The sequence below is a fragment of the Hemitrygon akajei genome, chromosome 4 (genome assembly GCF_048418815.1).
Source record: "Hemitrygon akajei chromosome 4, sHemAka1.3, whole genome shotgun sequence".
Taxonomy (NCBI): domain Eukaryota; kingdom Metazoa; phylum Chordata; class Chondrichthyes; order Myliobatiformes; family Dasyatidae; genus Hemitrygon; species Hemitrygon akajei.
Window position 1 is genome coordinate 77,192,901 of NC_133127.1, and position 19,777 is coordinate 77,212,677.

General features: G+C 42.0%; 1 protein-coding gene across 2 annotated transcripts in view; it reads left to right on the top strand.

Moving 5' to 3' along the window:
• lrba (LPS-responsive vesicle trafficking, beach and anchor containing) overlaps window positions 1-19,777 on the top strand; it is an 807,866-nt gene that overhangs the window by 3,063 nt on the left and 785,026 nt on the right. For both annotated transcript variants that reach the window (XM_073042906.1, XM_073042907.1), the window contains exon 2: window positions 19,512-19,743. In XM_073042906.1, coding sequence (XP_072899007.1) covers window positions 19,512-19,743 — 232 coding nt within the window. The remainder of the gene's footprint in view (window positions 1-19,511; window positions 19,744-19,777) is intronic.

Here is a 19,777-nt window from a genome sequence, read left to right on the forward strand (position 1 = left end):
TCCTCTTCGCTGACAATCAACACTGGTGCACCTCGGGGATGCATGCTTAGTCTATTGCTCTACTCTTGCTACTGTGGCTAGGCACAGCTCAAACACCATCTATAAATTTGCTGATGTCACAGCTATTGTTGGCAGAATTTCAGATGATGACGAGGAGGTGTACAAGTAGATAGGTCAGCTGGTATGTGGTATCGTGGCAACAACATTGCAATCAATGTCAGTAAGACCAAGAAATTAATTGTGGACTTCAGGAAGGGTAAGTCGAGGGAACACACCCCAGTCCTCATTGAGGGATCAGCAGTGGAAAGGGTGAGCAGTTTCAAGTTCCAGGGTATCACAATCTTTAAGGATCTATCTTTGGCCAACATATTGATGCAGGAACAAAGATGATATGACAGTGGTTATATTTTATTAAGAGTTTGAGGAGAATTGGTATGACACAAAAGATCTTGCAGTTTCCGACAGATGTACTGTGGAGAGCATTCTAACTGGTTGTACAACTGCATAGGATTGGAAAAGGCTGCAGAAAGCTTTAGACTCCTTTAACTTCTCAGCATCCAAGGCACCTTCAAAAAGTGATGCTTCAGAAAGGCTGCATCCATATTTAAGGGCCTCCATCACCAAGGACATGCCCTCTTCTCTTTGCTAACATCAAGAAGGATGTTCTGGAGTCCGAAGACACATGCTTAATGTTTTAGCAACAGCTTCTTCCTCTCTGACTCCCAATTTCTGAATGGGCAATGAACCATGAACCCTTCCTCTGTATTTTCCCCTCTTTTTGCACTGCTTATTAACATTTTTTTATATATACTTAAATGATAGTTTTTTTTATTACTATGTGTTGTGATGTGCTGCTGCAAAGCAACAAATTTCACTACATATAGTATGCCAGTGATATTAAACCTGATTCTGAAAATATTCAGCTTTTCTGCTTTGCATGTGAAGTTGAATGACTACACGTTTTTCCACATTATATTCCGCATGCTTTGTTCTCTATCTCTCACAGACACACCTACCTGTATCGTCCTGCCATCTTGCAATCCCAGTTAGATTTGTAACATCAGAACATCGGCAAACTTGGAACATTTGTGACAGTGTGCCAGCTTAAGAGCAATTTTTTCTTATTTTTTGATTTATGAATGTTAAGCAATTTTTCTGCTGTCCTGGTATATTCACCCCCGGTCCCAATCCACGTGTTCAACCTTCATTTACAACACAACTATTGTATATGGCTATTAAGTTTGAAAATCTTGCAGTTCAGATTCAGATTATCACATGTACATGAAAATAGTGAAATGAGTTGTTTGCGTTAAGAATCAACACAACCTGTGGATGTGCTGGGGGGATCCCAAAGATGTGTTGCCATGTATTTCAGACCCAGTGTTGTATGCCCAGAGTGCTTGGCAGAATAACTCAGAATGCAAAAAAGCAAACAACAAAAAACACAACAAGCATCAAAACAACAGTAAAACAAGCCATGTTCCTCCCTCCTACTCATGTACAGTTCTCTAACCCCAGGACATTCTCCAGTCTTCAGCTTCCAGTCTCCATTGGACTCTCAGATTTGCAGACATGGGCTTTGAATTCCCTAGTGGATTCTCGGACTCGGGTGGGAGTGGGGCTTCGGCAGTTGGGCCTCGACTTTGGACTTCAGATTAACCTTTGATCTTCAGTATCAATCCTAGGACTCTCCAGTGATGATGAATGAGGATTTTGAACTCCAGACTTGTTGATGACAGGATCCTAAACACTAGGTCTTGACCTCCAGTCTTGCAAATTCACATACCAGGGGGCCAATGGCATTCGTGCCTGCTGCATGCATGGAACTCTGATCCCAGGACTTGATGACTCACCTGGGGTGGTGAGGGATAGCATCCCTTGTTCTCACTGGTCTGCTGGCCTGGCATTTGACAACGAATGTGCTTCATCACATGTCCATGTCTTTGGCCGTTGAAACTGAAGAGGAGACCTAGAGTCTGGCCTAACTTCTGACTCCCCCCCCCCCCCCCCCCCCGTTCTGAAACCCTAACTTGACCCTGGCTCTTCCCACGAACCTTACGACCAACTTAAAAGACCTCAGCCTAGTACCAACTTGACCAGAAGAAGTTCATCATGGGAACCAGCCACCACTCTGGACTCTGTGTCTATATTTATCATTGCCTCAGTAAAGCAGCTAGCATAATTGCAAGACCCTACCCAGCCTAGCCATTCTTTCTCCTCCCCACTCCCATCAGGCAGTAGATACAAAAGCCTTAAAGTAAATGCCACTAGACTTGAGGGCAGCTTTTATTCCACTGTTGTCAAACTCTCTTGTACGATAAGATGGACCTTTGGACTAATTCTCACTCTTGATGATCTTGCACTTTATCGTTTACCTGCACTGCACTTTTTCAGTCGCTTTTATTCTGTATTGTTATCATTTTGCCGTCTTCTAGCTCGATGCACTGTGCTCTATAAATAGTATGCAAGACCAGCTTTTCACTGTATCATGGTATACGTGGCAGTAAAGTACCAGTACCATTGATTACCCTGCATCTATTCCACCACATTTTCAAAGGACTTGGTAAGTGAGTGAAATATGACTTTAAGTTCATCCTGATATGCCTCACCATGACCCCCTTGCTTTTTTAAATTAAGGTCATAAAGCAGACCAGCACAGCTCCTGGTTAATTAGCTGAATGTCTTAAATAATGAAGAAGCGAGAGGTGTCCTAGTAACTTTTACAAGTGATTGTTATCTTAATTATAAAACCAAAATGATAGGCAACAGCATGCAGCTATGAAGCAATTTGGTTGATGTGGGAGCACTTGCGGTTTGGTTTTGCCAAAATGCATGAAAATACTGTGGATGTGGCAAGTGGTGAACATCCCTTTGTGTGTACAGCATGTTTATACAGAGTGAGCAGAAAGCCAATGGAATTTCTATAGTAAGCTGACTTGGGCATTATAATTACATTTTTAAGCAATTGTCTGGATCAAAATATACTTTTTGTATCTTTATCTGTAGGACTATGTATTGAGAGACAGGACTGAAAGTTAATTGGTTGTAAAATATTTTGTAATTTCCTGAGATTGTGAAAGGTATCATAAATTCTTTTTCATAAAGTTGCCAAACACTATACTAAGTTTGTTTGATATGATTCTAGTTTTGTATTTAATTTTCAAGTTAAAATTTTTGTATTTAAAAATCATGAGTGCCACAGATTGGTGGGTAGGGGCTGGAGGAACCAGGCATATATATGCTATATTTATAAGTAATTCATTGGTTGCAAAGTGCTTTGAAATGTTTTAAGAGATACAAAACACACATCATCAATGGGTTACTGTGTATGTTATTTTCTTATCTAAGGCAGGATGTTAAGGCACTGTAAACAGTTCTGAAAAGTTTTACTGGACATCTGCCCAAAAGGGTTAGGTTTATAGTGTTTGTGACTGGAATTTGAAAAATGAGAGGGTATTTGGTTGAAGCATAGAACATCCTGCATGGTTTTGAAAGGAGAGATGATAGAATATTTCCTGTTGTGGGAGAAGCATAAGCTAGGGGTAATTATTTAAAAATAATTGCTCGTCAATTTATGATGGGCAGAATTTCTCTGAAAATCTTCCATATAGGTCAGTGAAAACAATCTTAAAATATTTCTAAGGCAGTATCAGATGAACAATTTGGTAAGTAATTGAAATGTTACTGCAAGTAAACTAGAAAACAAAGTTGAGTGTATAATCAGATTAGTAATGATACTTAATTGTAAAGCAGGCTGCAGGGGCTTGGTGACCTGTGCCTGCTTTGAGTTTGCATGACAGTCTGTTAATGTAACTGTAATAATACATTCCGTTATGCATCAGTAACCACACTTGCAAATAATCAATTGATTTTTTTCCATGGGCTATTTGTCAATCTACCAATCAATGTTCCAGTGTTCCAATGCTGCCTTAAGCTTGGCCTGGAGAGGAGGAGTCCCTCAGTATTGACCTGATGTTTGTTCCGAAGTGTCAGCTACCAGAACTGGAAAGCCAGACTGACATCCCCAAAATCAACATTGTGCATATGCTTGAAATCTGAAATAAAACAAATGCTAAAAATAATTTTGCCTTCCAAGTAGGAACCAAGACTGTAAAACAATAGTTAACTTTTGACCTTGTACTTCAGAAGCATAATTGGGGTATTAGCAAATATAGAACTGAATTTTAAGTGTAAAAAATTAAGGAACATCCCCAATTAGCTTACTGCTTGGAAATGCACTTGTCAAGGGATTAATTTGCCATAATGTATTTATGGCTGTTGATTTGCCCTGGATCCTTTTTCAACTTTTCAATTTCCAACTCCTTGCCAAAACCTTACTCCTGCCCCCTACTCTTGAACAGGATTGTGTCTGTATCACTACTTTTTTCTGCCTCTCATTGTCTAGGCAACAAGTTATTCTCCAGGGCCTTGCTGTACTTTGCAAAAAAAAAGTTTCAGAAATGTCTTGGTGAGCAAGGATGGACCATAAATACCTTTTGTCTCAACTTACTGACTCCCTGATCCTCTGTTTGCTTTGATGACAGCAGTTGATGCATTCCTTTGCCCATAAATACACATTTCTCTTCAGCATGTAAATACAATTATAAAGAAAGTGCGGCAGCACCTCTGCTGAGGAGTATATGGAGATTCGGCATGACATCTAAAGCTTTGACAAACTTCTAGAACTGTGTAGTGGAGATTATATTGACTGGCTGCATCACGGCCTGGTATGGAAAATCATATAAAAGGTAGTGGATTCAGCCCGGTATTTCACAGGTAAAGCCCTCCCAACCATTGAGCACATCTATATGAAACACTGTCATAGGAAAGCAGCATCCATCATTAGAGATCCTCAGGACTCTTTATCTCATTATCTTATGTTCTCTTTATTGCTATTTATTTATATTTGCATTTGTACAGTTTGTTGTCTTCCACACTCTTGTTGATCTTTCATTGATCCTGTGAAAATTGCTATTCTATAGTTTTGCTGAGTATGCCCACAGGGAAACTAATCTCAGGGTTGTATATGGTGATGTGTATGTACTTTGATAATATTTACTTTGAGCTTTGAGATACCTTCTATACAGCTCTGATCCCTTGTCTCTAGCTTCTCACACATCAAGCTGGCCTGCAGACACAAACACAGTATCCTTTCCATTGACACTTTAGTACTCTCAAGCTTAGTTTTTAATCCTGTGTTACTGGCATCATTACTCTTGTCCAGCTGAACAATTGTTATGTCCATGAAAGAAAAATGTAATCATTGTTTTACCTTGTTAATTGTTTTTGTATTGTGATAAATAATACTAAACTATTTCATGCAGTCACTCAGCGATGAAATTGGTCTTTAGGCCAACACGTTCATCTAAACTATCAAGTAGCCATATTTACTATTCCTGCTTACCAGCATCTGATCTATATCCTTCTGTACTTGTGCTTGCCTAGTGCCTTGTGCTTCAAGTGCTTGTCTAGATCCTTAATTGTGAGAGTATCTGCCTCCACCCACTTGGGCAATGTGTTCCTGAATCCAACCACCCACTGAGTGCTAAAGGCCTTCCACAGATCCCCTCTTTAACTCTTGCCTCTTACCCTAAACCCATGACTTATAGTTTTACACACATGTTATAAGGAAGGGTTTCCTATTGTCTGTCATAATCTTGGAATTGGTACATCATTGTTACATGTTCTAAGGTACAGTGAAATGCTTGTCTTGCGTGTTGTTGATACAGTACAATTCATTTCACAATGCATTGAGAAAATACAAAGTAAAGCAATAACAATGCAGAATAAAGTATAACTACAGAGAAAGTGCAGTACAGGTGGACAATAAAGTGCAAGGTAGATTTGTGAGAAGTTCATCTTAGTACTAGGGAACTAAGGAATGTTGTCCTTTGTGTGACTTCATCAGCTACCCTGCAGCATCTTCCACTCCAGGAAAAAAAACCAAAACCTGCCTATCCTGTCTCAGGCAACATCCTGCTGTATCTTTTCTGTACCCTCATAATGCAAGCGTGTTGTTCTGATATTGTGTATTTTAATTTGTATGTGTTTTATGAAAATTTCAACTGTATTTTGTTTTTGTGTCAAAAATGTTTATAGACATTGTTTCTAAAAGAGAAAAAACAGGTATGTCACAAAGTGGTGAGAAAACTTTGAAGTTTTCAACTTTAACTTGTAAGAGTAATTAACCATTAATATCAAGAAAATTAAGCAAGTCCAGAAGACTTGAAAATAAAATTAAAGGTCCCAAAGAATTCAATTGACTGTAGTTCAGGAGAGAAGATTATAGTTTAAATTCTTCCTGGGCTTCAAGCCGGGTAGAGGTATCAATTATGAAAGACATTTCAATGACAAACTCTGCCATCTTTTTCAGGGATGATTCCTGGGTAAGTCTAGTCCAGTGGTATTATTATACCCCTGTAGACCCTCCCTCCTGATTGGTTACTCCTCATCCAACCAGGTTTCCGCTCTCCTGCCTTGTTTGCGATCAAATTACAGTTCTTACTTGGAGTGAGACCTTAAAACCAGGGCAAAAGAATTTTAACAAAGATTATTTCAATGGCTTCCTTTACCATGCGGTCTCAAAAGCCATGGGCACAGCCTAGTAGATTTGTGCTGTCAAAGTCAATTCTATGACCATTACCAAAGCAGTGTTCTGCTACCACCAATTTTTCTGGGTAACCGGAATGGGTACGCCTTCTGTGCTTCTTGATGTGGGTTTTAACCACGCATCTCATCTGGTCGATATATAGTATGCTGTTCTGCAATCACAGGGAATCCTGGAAATGCCAGCCGATTTAAGTCCCAGGTCATCTTTAACCTGCATATGTTGTGATTTGAGCTTCCTTATGGGTCAATCCGTTATTTCTTCAGGAACCTGGCGATCCTTCCAGAGACTGTTGAAATGTAGGCAAGACGTGTGCCTCACAACGAGGCACACGTCTTGTCTATATTTCAACAGTCTCTGGAAGGATCGCCAGGTTCCTGGTTTTTCTGTTAGCCCTCTAAAAGGCCCAATTGATTTCCTTCACCTTGTAGCCATTCTGTAGGATGATGGCGTCTGTTAGTCTCGCGAGACCATGGATTTGTGCCTGGAAAGTCTTGCTTCAGCCTCTGCAGGGTGCAGGCCTGGGCAAGGTTGTATGGAAGACCGGCAGTTGCCCAAGCAGCAAGTCTCCCCTCTCCACGCCACCGATGTTGTCCAAGGGAAGCTTGGCACCAGTGACGTCACAGGAGTTGCCAGAATGAGGTTGAAGGCAACGTCGGACTGCCTTAGGGACTCCATCTCCAGATTTGTCCTCGGGGTTTACTCCCAAAGCCTTTCCCATGAGTGGGTATGCTTGCAAGTCAGCGGAGGTTTAAAATCGGAGTTTTCTCTCTCTGTAGGAACATCGTGCGTAATTGTCTTATTTCACTTATTTCCATTTGTTCACCACAACATTTGTCACTTTCTACTCTTCGTTCTTTGTGCTTCCTTCTGAAAGGCCGGGGCAAGGACATTATCCTGAAGTTCGTAAGGTTGCATTTTGTGGTAGTTTCTCCGGAGGGTAAATGCATTCTATGATGAGCTAGCCGAGCGTTGATTAGGGAGCACGTCCATTACATGAGATCCTCCGTGGATGTCAATGCGAACAGATTACTATCTCTTCAGCTGGAATTGTCAGCCCTCTTGTTTCCTAGTGATTAGGAGTATATTGACAGGTCCATCACTACCCAAGATGAACTAGTTTCCTGAAGGAACACTGCGAGGCAGGTCAAGAAATGTGACAAACTATCCAAATAAAGTGCAGCCATCCCACCATTGGACCCAGAAAGGATTGTCCTCAATCAAACTGGGCAAAGCATCGACAAGGTGACCAGTGGACAAAAGAAATGCAACAGTTCTGATGTTCTCCGAGGATTATCACAGGAAAGTCCAACAGATTCTGGATGATCCCACCTACAGAGTTCTAAGCAGGATCCCATGGATTCAATTTGGAGGATGATCTCTGCTTTACTGAAGAAATCTGGATTGCTAGTAGACGTATGCAAGACACTTCTTCCTCAGGCACTGGTACCACCAAGACCTTATGGGCTCCCTAAGACGCACAAGGAGGATTCTCCCTTAAGGCCTTTCGTCAAGCATCCAGCTGATCCAGGAGGACATAATGATGTGTGGTGTGGTTTGGTGTGGTGTCCTTGTTCACGAGAGTTTCCATTAAGGACAGTTTGGTCCTCCTGTGGTTAAGGTTTGATAAGGGTACCAGTGACCTTTTTGAACACCCTTAAATCAACATACTTTCTCTTTAAGTGGAACTACTTTGAACAAAAGGACGGCGTGGCCATGGGATTGCCCTTGTCACCATCTGTTGCTAATTTCTAAACGGAGGACTTTGAGGAGAGGGCTCTGAATTCATTGCCTATACACCCCAAATGCTGCTTCAGATATGTCCATGACACCTCATAGTGTGGCCTCATTTCCTCCAGGCATTCCATGACTACGTGAACAGTATGCACCCAAACATTCAGTTTACAATGGAGATAGAGAAGAATGGATGACTCCTGTTCCTGGACATTAATATGACACAAACTGACGGTAGCCTTGCACGTGGTGTCTGTTGGAAACCCGTTCGCACAGACTTGTAACTCAATATTAACTGCTACCATCACGCTTCCCTATGTAGAGTGGTTCCTTCTACTTTGATTAACCGTGTGTAAACTCTTTTGGATCCGGAGAGTCTCCCTGAGGAAATAAGATGATTACGCATGATGTTCCTACAAAATGAATACAAGGAGAAGGGAATCAATCGGGCTCTTAAAAGGGCTGACAGGAAAACCAGGAAACTAAACAAGGAGGAATCCATTGCTTACCACCTGTCTTTTTAATGGTTTCTGGAAGGATTGCCTCAATCCTGAAGAAATACTGGATTAATATCATCTACAAACCCGTAAGGAAACTCCAAACACAACTTATGTGGGTCAAAGATGACCTGGAACTTGGGCTGGCTGTCGTTTACAGTATGCAGAACAGCATTCTGTACATTGGCCAGACAGGATGCGCAGTGGAAACCCACATCAAAGAGCACTGGAGGTTTATCCATTGGGTTACCTGGAGAAATCAGAATCAGAACACTGCATTGACAGTGGCTGTAGGATTGACTTTGACAGCACAAAACTACTGTGAAATGCCCATGGCTTTTGGGACCTCTTGGTAAAGGGAATCATTGAAATAAAACTGGAGGAAAAGAATCTAAACAAAGACAAAGGACTTGCTCTGACTAAGAACTGGAAGTCAATAGAAAGCAAGGTGGGAGAGTGGAAACCTGGTTGGATGAGGACTAACTTATCAGGAGGGATGGACTACAGAGGTATAGATACTACTGGACTAGACATGCCCAGGGATCATCCCCAGTGAAATTGCAGAGTTTATCATCTAAATGTCAGTTATAGTCAATAACTGTACCCAGCTTGAAGCCCAAGAAGAGTTTGTTCATCATGTACGCTGGGAAAGCATTAGATCCTTCTTCAAGATTCTAGTTTGTATTTGTTTAAGGAAATTAAATGGCTAGTAGTAGACAAATAGAACTTTGGAACTTGAGAAATTATTAATGCTGCTTTTAATTTGATAGTTTCACTTTATAGATGTCACATGAAATTTGAATTACTCTTTGTAACCAATTCCACTTAATTCAATTGTAGAATGTAACAGTTATTTTCAGAAATGCTTTAATAGAATTATTTAGAAATTATGTCATCGGAAAGAGTTCTGTTCTTGGTTGTGATGAAAGTAGATCACTGAACATTGCAATCATGTCTGTATTTATAATGGTTTTTAATTTACTGGGAGGAGCAAGTGTTTCAGATAGCATTTCTCAGTTGGCCTAATTTTCTCCTCCCTTCCCCCCGCAACTTATTTGAGTGTCTAGGATTGTAAATCATGGATGAGTTGCTCTCAGGTCTTTGTTAGGTTAGTTCCTGACCTGATTTTGAGAGAAGAGTCAAACTGAGTTTTCTTCTAATTTTTTTTTTTAAAGTGCACCTCTTTAATGCTTGTGGTATAATAACAATAATTCCACCTCTTTCCCAATACACATTTTTGTTTCTCTTCTTCCCCCCCCCCTAGGAATTGTTAAATTTATTGAACTTGAGTCCAGCACAGCAAGGTCATACGTAATGCTATCAACTTCATTAGCATATTTTCTAACGCAAGTGCAGCATTTTGCCATGATAGCCCAATATAGTTTGAATTTACTGTGTAATTGTGCAACTACCGTAGATTCCGGATTATAAGCCGCTACTTTTTTCCCACATTTTGAACAGCTTTGAACTCTGCGGCCTATAATCCAGAGCGGCTAATACATGGTTTTTTTTTCATGCCGCCTCGTAAACATTTTGCCTCGTAACAGTAGACCAATAAAATTGATGAGTAGTTCACAGAGGTCCAATGAAATTGTACGATAAATCAAGCGCACTTTCACAATTAAATTATTGTAAATCAGTCATTTGTACTCACCCTCATCAACATGGAAAATACTCGAAGCAAGACCCGAGCGCGTCAGACCCGATTAGACCCGATCGCAATGCGCAAGCGTCAGACCCGATTAGACCCGAGCGCATTGCGCAAGCGTCAGACCCGATTAGACCCGATCGCAATGCGCAAGCGTCAGACCCGATTAGACCCGATCGCATTGCGCAAGCGTCAGATCCGATTAGACCCGATCGCATTGCGCAAGCGTGTCAGACCCGATTAGACCCGATCGCAATGCGCAAGCGTCAGACCCGATTAGACCCGATCGCAATGCGCAAGCGTCAGACCCGATTAGACCCGAGCGCATTGCGCAAGCGTCAGACCCGATTAGACCCGATCGCATTGCGCAAGCGTGTCAGACCCGATTAGACCCGATCGCAATGCGCAAGCGTCAGACCCGATTAGACCCGATCGCATTGCGCAAGCGTGTCAGACCCGATTAGACCCGATCGCAATGCGCAAGCGTCAGACCCGATTAGACCCGATCGCATTGCGCAAGCGTCAGACCCGATTAGACCCGATCGCATTGCGCAAGCGTGTCAGACCCGATTAGACCCGATCGCAATGCGCAAGCGTCAGACCCGATTAGACCCGATCGCATTGCGCAAGCGTCAGACCCGATTAGACCCGATCGAAAACGCTGCTTTTAAGTTAAAGTCGATCAATAACTTTTCCTGGTAGGCTGCAATATATATATTTTTACCAGTCGCTAGGAGATATTGGAATGTTGTTCGTGCTGTTCAGTAAAAAAGTATATGCAACGTAATTTGTGTTACCGATACGTATGTATATTTAAAAGTAGCGGTGCGGCCTAAAATCCGGTGCGGCCTTTACAATTAAAAAATTGATTTTATTTCTAAAATTAGAGCCTGCGGCTAATAATCAGGTGCGCTCTGTAGTCCGGAATCTACGGTAATTGTTATCTTGAATGCCTGAGGAAGTGAATGTTCTTTTTAATGTGCACAATTCCTATGAAATATTTGCTTCCTGTAAACTTTGCTATGGTGACTTTTGTAACTGAATGTTTTCTTGTTCTCTTCCTAACTTGGACTTCCACATTTATAGTAATTAAGCTATCTGGCTGAAGATAAAATGCCCTGTAAAAGACTACTGTTGTAACCATTCTAGTTCCCAACAACACCCTGTCTTCATTTGGAATCCTATTTTTCTCATGGAAAATTTCGGGCTATATAGACAGAAGAGAAGAATGCAAAAGGTATTGGGAAGATAGAGTAAATGGAGCTAAGAGTGGATATAGATAATGAAAGGTGAAGTGGTGGTGGCACAAGAAAGGAAAGGAGCTGAGGAGCTGGGGAAGTAAGAGAAGGCTAGAGGAACAACGTAATATTGGTGAATGAGACAATGAAGCAGAAGTGGACACAAAAAGAGGGACACGAACATGGAGGAAAAAAAATATTAAAAAAATGAGAGCCAGAGGCATATACACACAGCATCTTGAGCATGCCCTGCTATTCAATAACATTATGAAAAACAATTCCAGAAAGACACTTTCCTCATTCTCTTCCTTAATTCAAGTAGTGTCTCAGTATCCATGGATCCTTGTCCAACTATATTTGGCTCAGAATCCAGCAGTGAAAGAGATGGAAAGGGAAACTGGTGAAGGAGAGATTAGCAACTAGAGGAAGAAATTGAGAGTACGTTTATTAATGTATATAATAAGATTTGCAAGATGGTAATGAGCTGAAAGTCAAGGTCATGAGTGATAGAGAATTTTGTGATTAAAAAATATCTAATTTGTGTTTGGCAGAGAATAGGAAACTTGTAAAGGTACAAACAAGATAGATTAAGTAAGGAGAATGAAAGAACATAGAAATGTACAATCCTTTGGGCCCTTGATATGTCGACCTTTTAACTCTACTCAAATGCAATCTAACTTTTCCCTCCCTCTTAGCCCTCCTTTTCCCTTTTATCCATGAGCTTGTCCAAGTCTCTTAAATGTCCTTAATGTATCTGCCAGTGTTACCACAAATGCAGTGCATTCCACACACACACACTTACCACTAACTGTTTTTTTAAAAAAAATTACTTCTGATAAATTACCCCTATACTTTCCTCTGTTCAACTTTTGTCAACGCTCTTTTGAGCAGAGAATAAATTTTTAGCCAACCTTTCTCAGTGGGGGAGCTGCTCATTAAGCTTGGCTTACCTTTCTCAAAATCATTTTTCTTTCATAAATTTTAAAAACATAACGGAAACATAATAAATTTCTCAATTCTAGGTCCAAATTGAAATAAGCACACATGGATTTTACCTTCATCTGAAATGAGATGATTTCTATCCTTGCTCAATTTGTTAAACGAGAAAAAGCTTGCTCACACTTGTAAGAAGTTGAAAACTGCAGCAAAATATTCATTGTTTTCCTATGCATGGCAGGATGCTCTTTCACAGAAATCCAGAACTTGTCCAGGGGCAGTTAAGTAAATCTCATCTTGAGTGCATGATAAGAATGCAGCGTGCAAAGTTCTTCCTCTTCTCTCATCGATGGAAACCTGGAAAGATGCACTATTTACTGAGGAAGTGTGGGAAAAGAGCTGGGCTGCTGGTCAGATTGAAGCGGAGGGGCTTTAGGGACCCTCTGCCCACCATCCTACTAGCTAATGTGTAAGCCATAGAAAACAAGGTAGATGATCTTAAAGGGAGACAACTACTGCAGAGAGATGTAGAACTGCTGTGTATTCTGTTTCACAGAGACCTGGCTCTCCCCTGCCACCCCCGACTGTGCCATCCGACCAGAGGGATTTTCGATCCATCAGATGGACTGCACGGCGTTTTTGGGCAAGACGAAGGGAGGTGGTGTCTGTCTACTGATCAACACTGCGTGGTGCTTGGACACAGTGGCACTGACAAGCTACTGCAGTCCGGACCTGGAACATCTGTTGGTGAAGTGTCGTCCATTTTATCTGCCACAGGAATTCACCTCGGTCATACTGACAGCGGTCTACTCCCCCCCCCCCAGGCGGATGTGGAGTGTGCTGTGAATACACTGTATGCCAACATCAGTGAACTTGAGACCAGGTATCCGGAGGCTTTGCTCATTACAGCGGGGGACTTTAATCAGGCCAACCTCGGAAAAGTGCTGCCAAAGTTTATACCAACATGTCTCCTGCTCCACTAGAGGCCCGAATATACTTGACCAATGCTACACAGCAGTAAAGGATGCCTACTATTCCGTCCCACGACTTCACTTTGGAAAATCAGACCATCAGGCCGTACTACTCCCGGTTTACAAACAGAAACTGAAGCGGGAGGTCACGGTGTCAAAAGTGGTGTCGCGTTGGACAGAGGAAACAGATGAGGTCCCCTGTGATTGCTTTGAATCGGTGGACTGGTTAGTATTCAAGGACTCGGCAGCTAACCTCTGAGTATGCCTCAGCTGTCATGGACTTTATCTGGAAATGCAGAGAGGACTGTGTCTCGCAAGACGATCCGGGTATTCCCTAACCGGAAACCTTGACTGAATTATGAGATCCAGTCCCTTTTGAAGGCTAGAGCTGTGGCTTTTAGGTCTGGGGATACCAGTCGCTACTGGGAATCCAGGCGTGAACTCTGGAAAGCCATTAAGGGCGCCAAGAGGCAATATCGAGCCAAGTTCGAAGCACAGGCTAACCAGAAGGATGCCAGTAGACTATGGCAAGGTCTAAATGAGATCACTGGGCGCAAAGAAAAGGCTGGGAATATCAATAACTGTAGCATTTCTCTTCCTGACAAACTTAACGTATTCTACGCAAGATTCGAACAGAAGAGGAGCGTCCCGCCCCCTCTGGATGAACCAGACCTGGTGGCATCAAGATTCATCGCCACTGAGGAAGACGTTAGAAGAACCTTCCTGAAGATAAATCCAAGGAAGCCGACGGGCCCAGATGGCGTCCCGCGATGGGTTCTCCGGGCCTGTGCAAGCGAGCTAGCTGAAGTGTTTGCAGACATCTTCAACTGCTCCCTGCTTCAGCCTAAGATCCCCTCGTGTTTTAAGAAGGCAACGATAATCCCGGTGCTGAAGAAAAGCAAGGTGGCATGCCTGAATGACTATCGACCTGTGGTTCTGACATCAATTGCTATGAAGTGCTTCGAGCGATTGGTTATGGCACACATCAACCATAGACTACCGGTCAACCTCGATGCTTTGCAACTCACCTACCGGAACAATGGATCAACGGCAGATGCCATCTCTCTGGCATTACATTCCTCCGTAGAACACCTGGAGAATAAAGACGCATATGTAAGGCTCCTTTTCATTGACTACAGCTCTGTCTTTAATACCATCATTCCAAATAAACTGATTCCTAAGCTCCAGAACCTGGGACTTAGCACTCAGATCTGCAGCTGGATCTTCAACTTCCTCACAGACAGGACCCAGGCTGTAAAAATAGGGGACAAGCTCTCCTCTACAATCACTCTGAGCACCGGTGCCCCACAAGGCTGTGTACTCAGCCCCCTGCTGTACTCATGTACACCCATGATTCCGTAGCCAAGTTTCCATCGAACTCAATATACAAGTTTGCTGATGATGCCACAATTGTAGGCTGTATCTTGGATAATGATGAGTCTGAGTACAGAGAGGAAATTAAGAACCTGGTGGCATGGAGCGAAGACAATAACCTATCCCTCAACGTCAGCAAGATGAAGGAATTGGTTGTTGACTTCAGAAGGAGTAGTGGACCGCATGACCCTATCTACATCGGTGGTGCGCAGGTGGAACAGGTCAAAAGCTTTAAGTTCCTCGGGTGAATATCACAAATGACCTGACTTGGTCTAACCAAGCAGAGTCCACTGCCAAGAAGGCCCACCAGTGCCTTTACTTCCTGAGAAAGCTGAAGAAATTTGGCCTGTCCCCTAAAACCCTCACTAATTTTCATAGATGCACTGTAGAAAGTATTCTTCTAGGGTGCATCACAACCTGGTATGGAAGTTGTCTTGTCCAAGACCGGAAGAAGCTGCAGAAGATCGTGAACGTAGCCCAGCACATCACACAAACCAATCTTCCATCCTTGGACTCACTTTACACCGCACGCTTCTTCCAAGTGGTTTTCAATAAAGGCTGATTTATACTTCTGCATTAAATTAATGCTGTAGGTATGGCGTAGCCGTACACTGTACCATATGCCATAGCCTGACGCGCACCTCTCCAAAAATGTAACTGCATGTCATGGTGACACAGACCACAACAACTGTGATTGGTCCGCTTGGTAGCATCGCATTTCCTCCTGTCTATAGGCATACTGTGCGTACGCTGATGTGAAATAAATGGTTGGAGACGATGAACGAAATCGTCAAATTTATCTGCTGACATCTGAAAATATTTGAAATGCATTTCCTCGTCCATGTCTCTCAGTGGCTGGACAAGCACAGAAAATTCACCCTCCTTCTGCCTCAATCCGTTCAATGGTCATACGTACCATCTCCTCCAACGTAATCTCTCTTTACTGTGTTGCAGTAATTTCAATAAAAGTAACCATTGTTCAACATTTATTAGCTCCAACTCCAACATGATGTGCTCAGTCGCCATTAGAAACCCTGCCACCAACTAGCGTTTTGACGGTGAATTGTAGAGCGACGCAGACATACCGACTCTCAGGTATAAATGCTCACAACGGCGCAGGCCACTTATGAAGGCTATGGCGCAGTATACTAAGCAGAAGCATAAATCGAGATTTTCTGATACCCTTTCTCACTCAATATTCTGTCCCCCACATCTATAGAAGTTTGTCAAAGTTTTAGATGTCATGCCGAATCTTCACAACCTCTTAAGGAATAGATGCAAATTTGTGTTTTCTTTGTAATTGCATTTGCGTGTTGGGCCCAGGAAGGCCTTCCAAAATGATAACACTGCTCCAAACAGAATACCCTCAGTTCGCTCAATATATCCTCCTAAGACTTGCCTTATAAGATTTACAAAGACAGGTGTGTAGAAATGGCCCAAAGGATCAATGGAGATCTGAGTCACTCCAACCACAAACTGTTCTAGTCGCTACCCGCCCGGGAAGTGGTACCGCAGCTTAACAGGCAAGACCAACAGGCTCTGGGACAGCTTCTTCCACCAGGCCGTCAGACTGCTTAATTCATCCTAACACAAATGTATTTCTGTTATATTGACTATCCTGTTGTATATAATTTATTATAAATTATTATAATTGCACATTTAGACTTAGATGTAACAAAGATTTTTACTGTTCATGTATGTGAAGGATGTAAGTAATAACATCAATTCAATTCAATTCTTTACTGGGCAGCATCCTATTATATTTCCTCTGCACCCTCTCAGATGTATCCCTGAATACATCTGTTCCCAATTTACAGCTCCAAGTTTCTGCCTAATAGTATCATAATTCATCCTGCTCAAAAAAGTACTTTACAATATTGTTTGCTCCTTTCCCTGTCCAAAGTACTGTGAGAACTTGGGGAGCGTGGTTACTGCCTCCAAAACGTTTTTGCAGATATGTATAATGGAAATGTGGCAGTTGCTGTGGGAGCACTTGCATGGGGTTCTGGATATGCTTGTCACATTGAGGCATGGAAAGGATGTCAGATTGAGAGATCTGTCACCTAACCAGGTTCGTTGTCAAGTAATGGATCCAGAATGTTCTCTCCTCCAGTTGGACTGTCTGCATATTGTGTGAAGAACCCTTCCTGGACACACTAAACAAATTCTGCCCCATCTAAATCTTTTGTTTTTTACTAACGAGGTGCTAATTTATATTAGCAAAATTAAAATGTTTCCAAAGTCTTCCTCTCAATCTGCTCTTTGTCTTTGTTGCTATTGGGGGGGATCTGTAGAATACTCCCAATACAGTGATTGCTCCCTTCCTCTGTCTGAAAAGTTGACTATTTATTCCTCTTCATGTATGCTGCCTGACTTGCTGAGTTCCCCTAGCATTTTGTGTTTGTTGCTTATGAGAGGGGGAGTGCAATGGCGATTACTTTGTGGAGTACAAGGATTAACAGTAAGGGGTGACCTAATTGAAATGTACATCTTCCTTGTGGGGCTCGATGTGGAAAATGTTTCCATGGGCTGGGGTACTGAGAACCAGGGGTCACATTCCTAAAATAAGGGGGAAGCTTTTTTATAATTCAAGTAGGCTGCAGTGACTCATTTGTTGACAATGTTGAGAATTGGACCAATAGATTTTTCGATATTAAACCAGTCTTGGTTTAGTGCATTGTGGTGCTGACCTAAAAGATCCTCCAGCTTACAGGTAGTCCCCGAGTTATGAATGTCCGACTTACGGGCAACTCGTACTTATGAACCGAGGAAGGAGAACGCCATCTGCCTTTTAAAGTCGGATCGTGACACTGTCGGCCATTTTAAGTCATTGCCATCGACACTGTGAGTGTTTAACTTTGTATTTGGCTTAAATTTTTCTTAAGTAAGATTCACCCTGACCCCCCCCACCGTTCCAGTCGGCTGGTGGCGCAGTGAGGTCAGCACCGGTCTCGAGAACAGAGGGTCCTGAGTTCAATCCAGTGATAGACTGCTCCCATGCCGGGTTGATGTCGATCCAGTGACTCCCGTACCATCCGTGCCGGGTTGATATCAATCTCGCAACTTGACCTCGTTTTTAAAAAAAAAACACTGCCACCTCAAGTTTAAATTCCCATGCGGAATATTGTGGAGGAACAAATACCAACCCCCCACTTGTCCCATTTAACCTGTCTCAGTGCGGACCCAGGGAATTCAGTGCAGTGGTCCTTAGGACCCAGCGGACCTTGGGAGCCGGTGGAGCTCGGGACACGCCGCCGGCTGTGTTTCTGTTCCATTGACGGTAAGCGATCGCGATTGAAAATAAAATGGAAATAATAAAGCGTTTGGAAAGAGGTGAAATGCCATTGGTCATTGGAAAATCGTTAGGCTACAGTCGGTCAATGATCGGAACAATTTTAAAGGATAATGGATAAAGTGAGAATAATGCAGCATGTGAAAGGCCCTGCCCTGATGAAAGCTGCAATTATTGCTAAGCAACGCAGTGGTTTAATTATTGGAATACATATGTTTCTTAAGTGTTTTATGTGCATAGAAAGGTAAAATATACTACTGTATATACTAAGACAAACGTTTGACTAACTGATGCTAAATAATACCGGATGTACTTGTTCCAACTTCCGTACAAATCCGACTTAAAGACGGGCTCAGGAACGGAACTCATATGTAACCCAGGGACTGCCTGTAGTTACATATTTACTGTTTCCTGAAAAATATTATTATTGCATAACACATATCTGTCATTGGATATCTTCATCAGTTGTAATTTTTTTTATGTAAGCATCTGTTTAGATGCCTTAAATCTTGAAATTTTAATGTTTTGGAAAATATAGACAATATGAACAATAGGTGCAGGAGTAGGCCACTTGGCCCTTCGAGCCAGCACCGCCATTCAGTGTGATCATGGCTGATCATCCACAGTCAGTACCCTGTTCCTGCCTTCTCCCGGTATCCCTTAATGTAGACAAAGAAAGAGGCAAAGAATGGTTCACATTTTTCATTGTGCTGTAGTTTCTGAGGCTGTTTTCAGCAGAATAAAGCTGATCCTCTAGTTTCAGATTGTTTGGAAATCCTGATGTTCCAAAATGTGGGTGACTCCAGTTTGGAATGTGAGCTGGGTTCAGAATGCAAGTGGTGAGTGTGGCCAGGTTTAGGGAATACCAGGGATCAGGAATAAAGAGAAGTTTTGTGGTATAACGGGGTGAAAAGTGTCTATGTATTTTCACTCTAAATTCACAGGATTTTTTGGGAAAATTTGTATTGCTAATTTGTAACATTAAAAAAAAACACAAATGTGCTCACATATTAATAGGACTGGTGTCTGATATTCCAGGAAATCTTCTGTCCCAAGTCTGTTGCTTTAATGGAATTTTATCAAATATGATTTCATTTTAACAGGTAAGGTTTATAGCATACAAGTAGTATGAAAACAGGTATGCTTAATTTTTATTAATATTTCCTCATGGAAGTTGGATCGTATCGTATATTAATTCTCTTTTTATTTTAAAGCTTGTAGGGGGACAGTTTGATTTGGAGATGAATTTTATCATCCAAGAAGTGGAAAGTGTTTGCTGCATGGTGGAACTATTGGACAGTTGTGATGTGACCTGCCAGGCTGAAGTTTGGAGCATATTCATTGCTATTCTGAAAAAAAGTGTTCGCAATCTACAGGCCTGCACAGTTGCTGGTTTGATTGAACTTGTTCTGAAGAGAATCGATCGAGCTAATAATATGATAGCAGGTAAGATTTGCTTTTTGTGATGTTCTATTTCAAA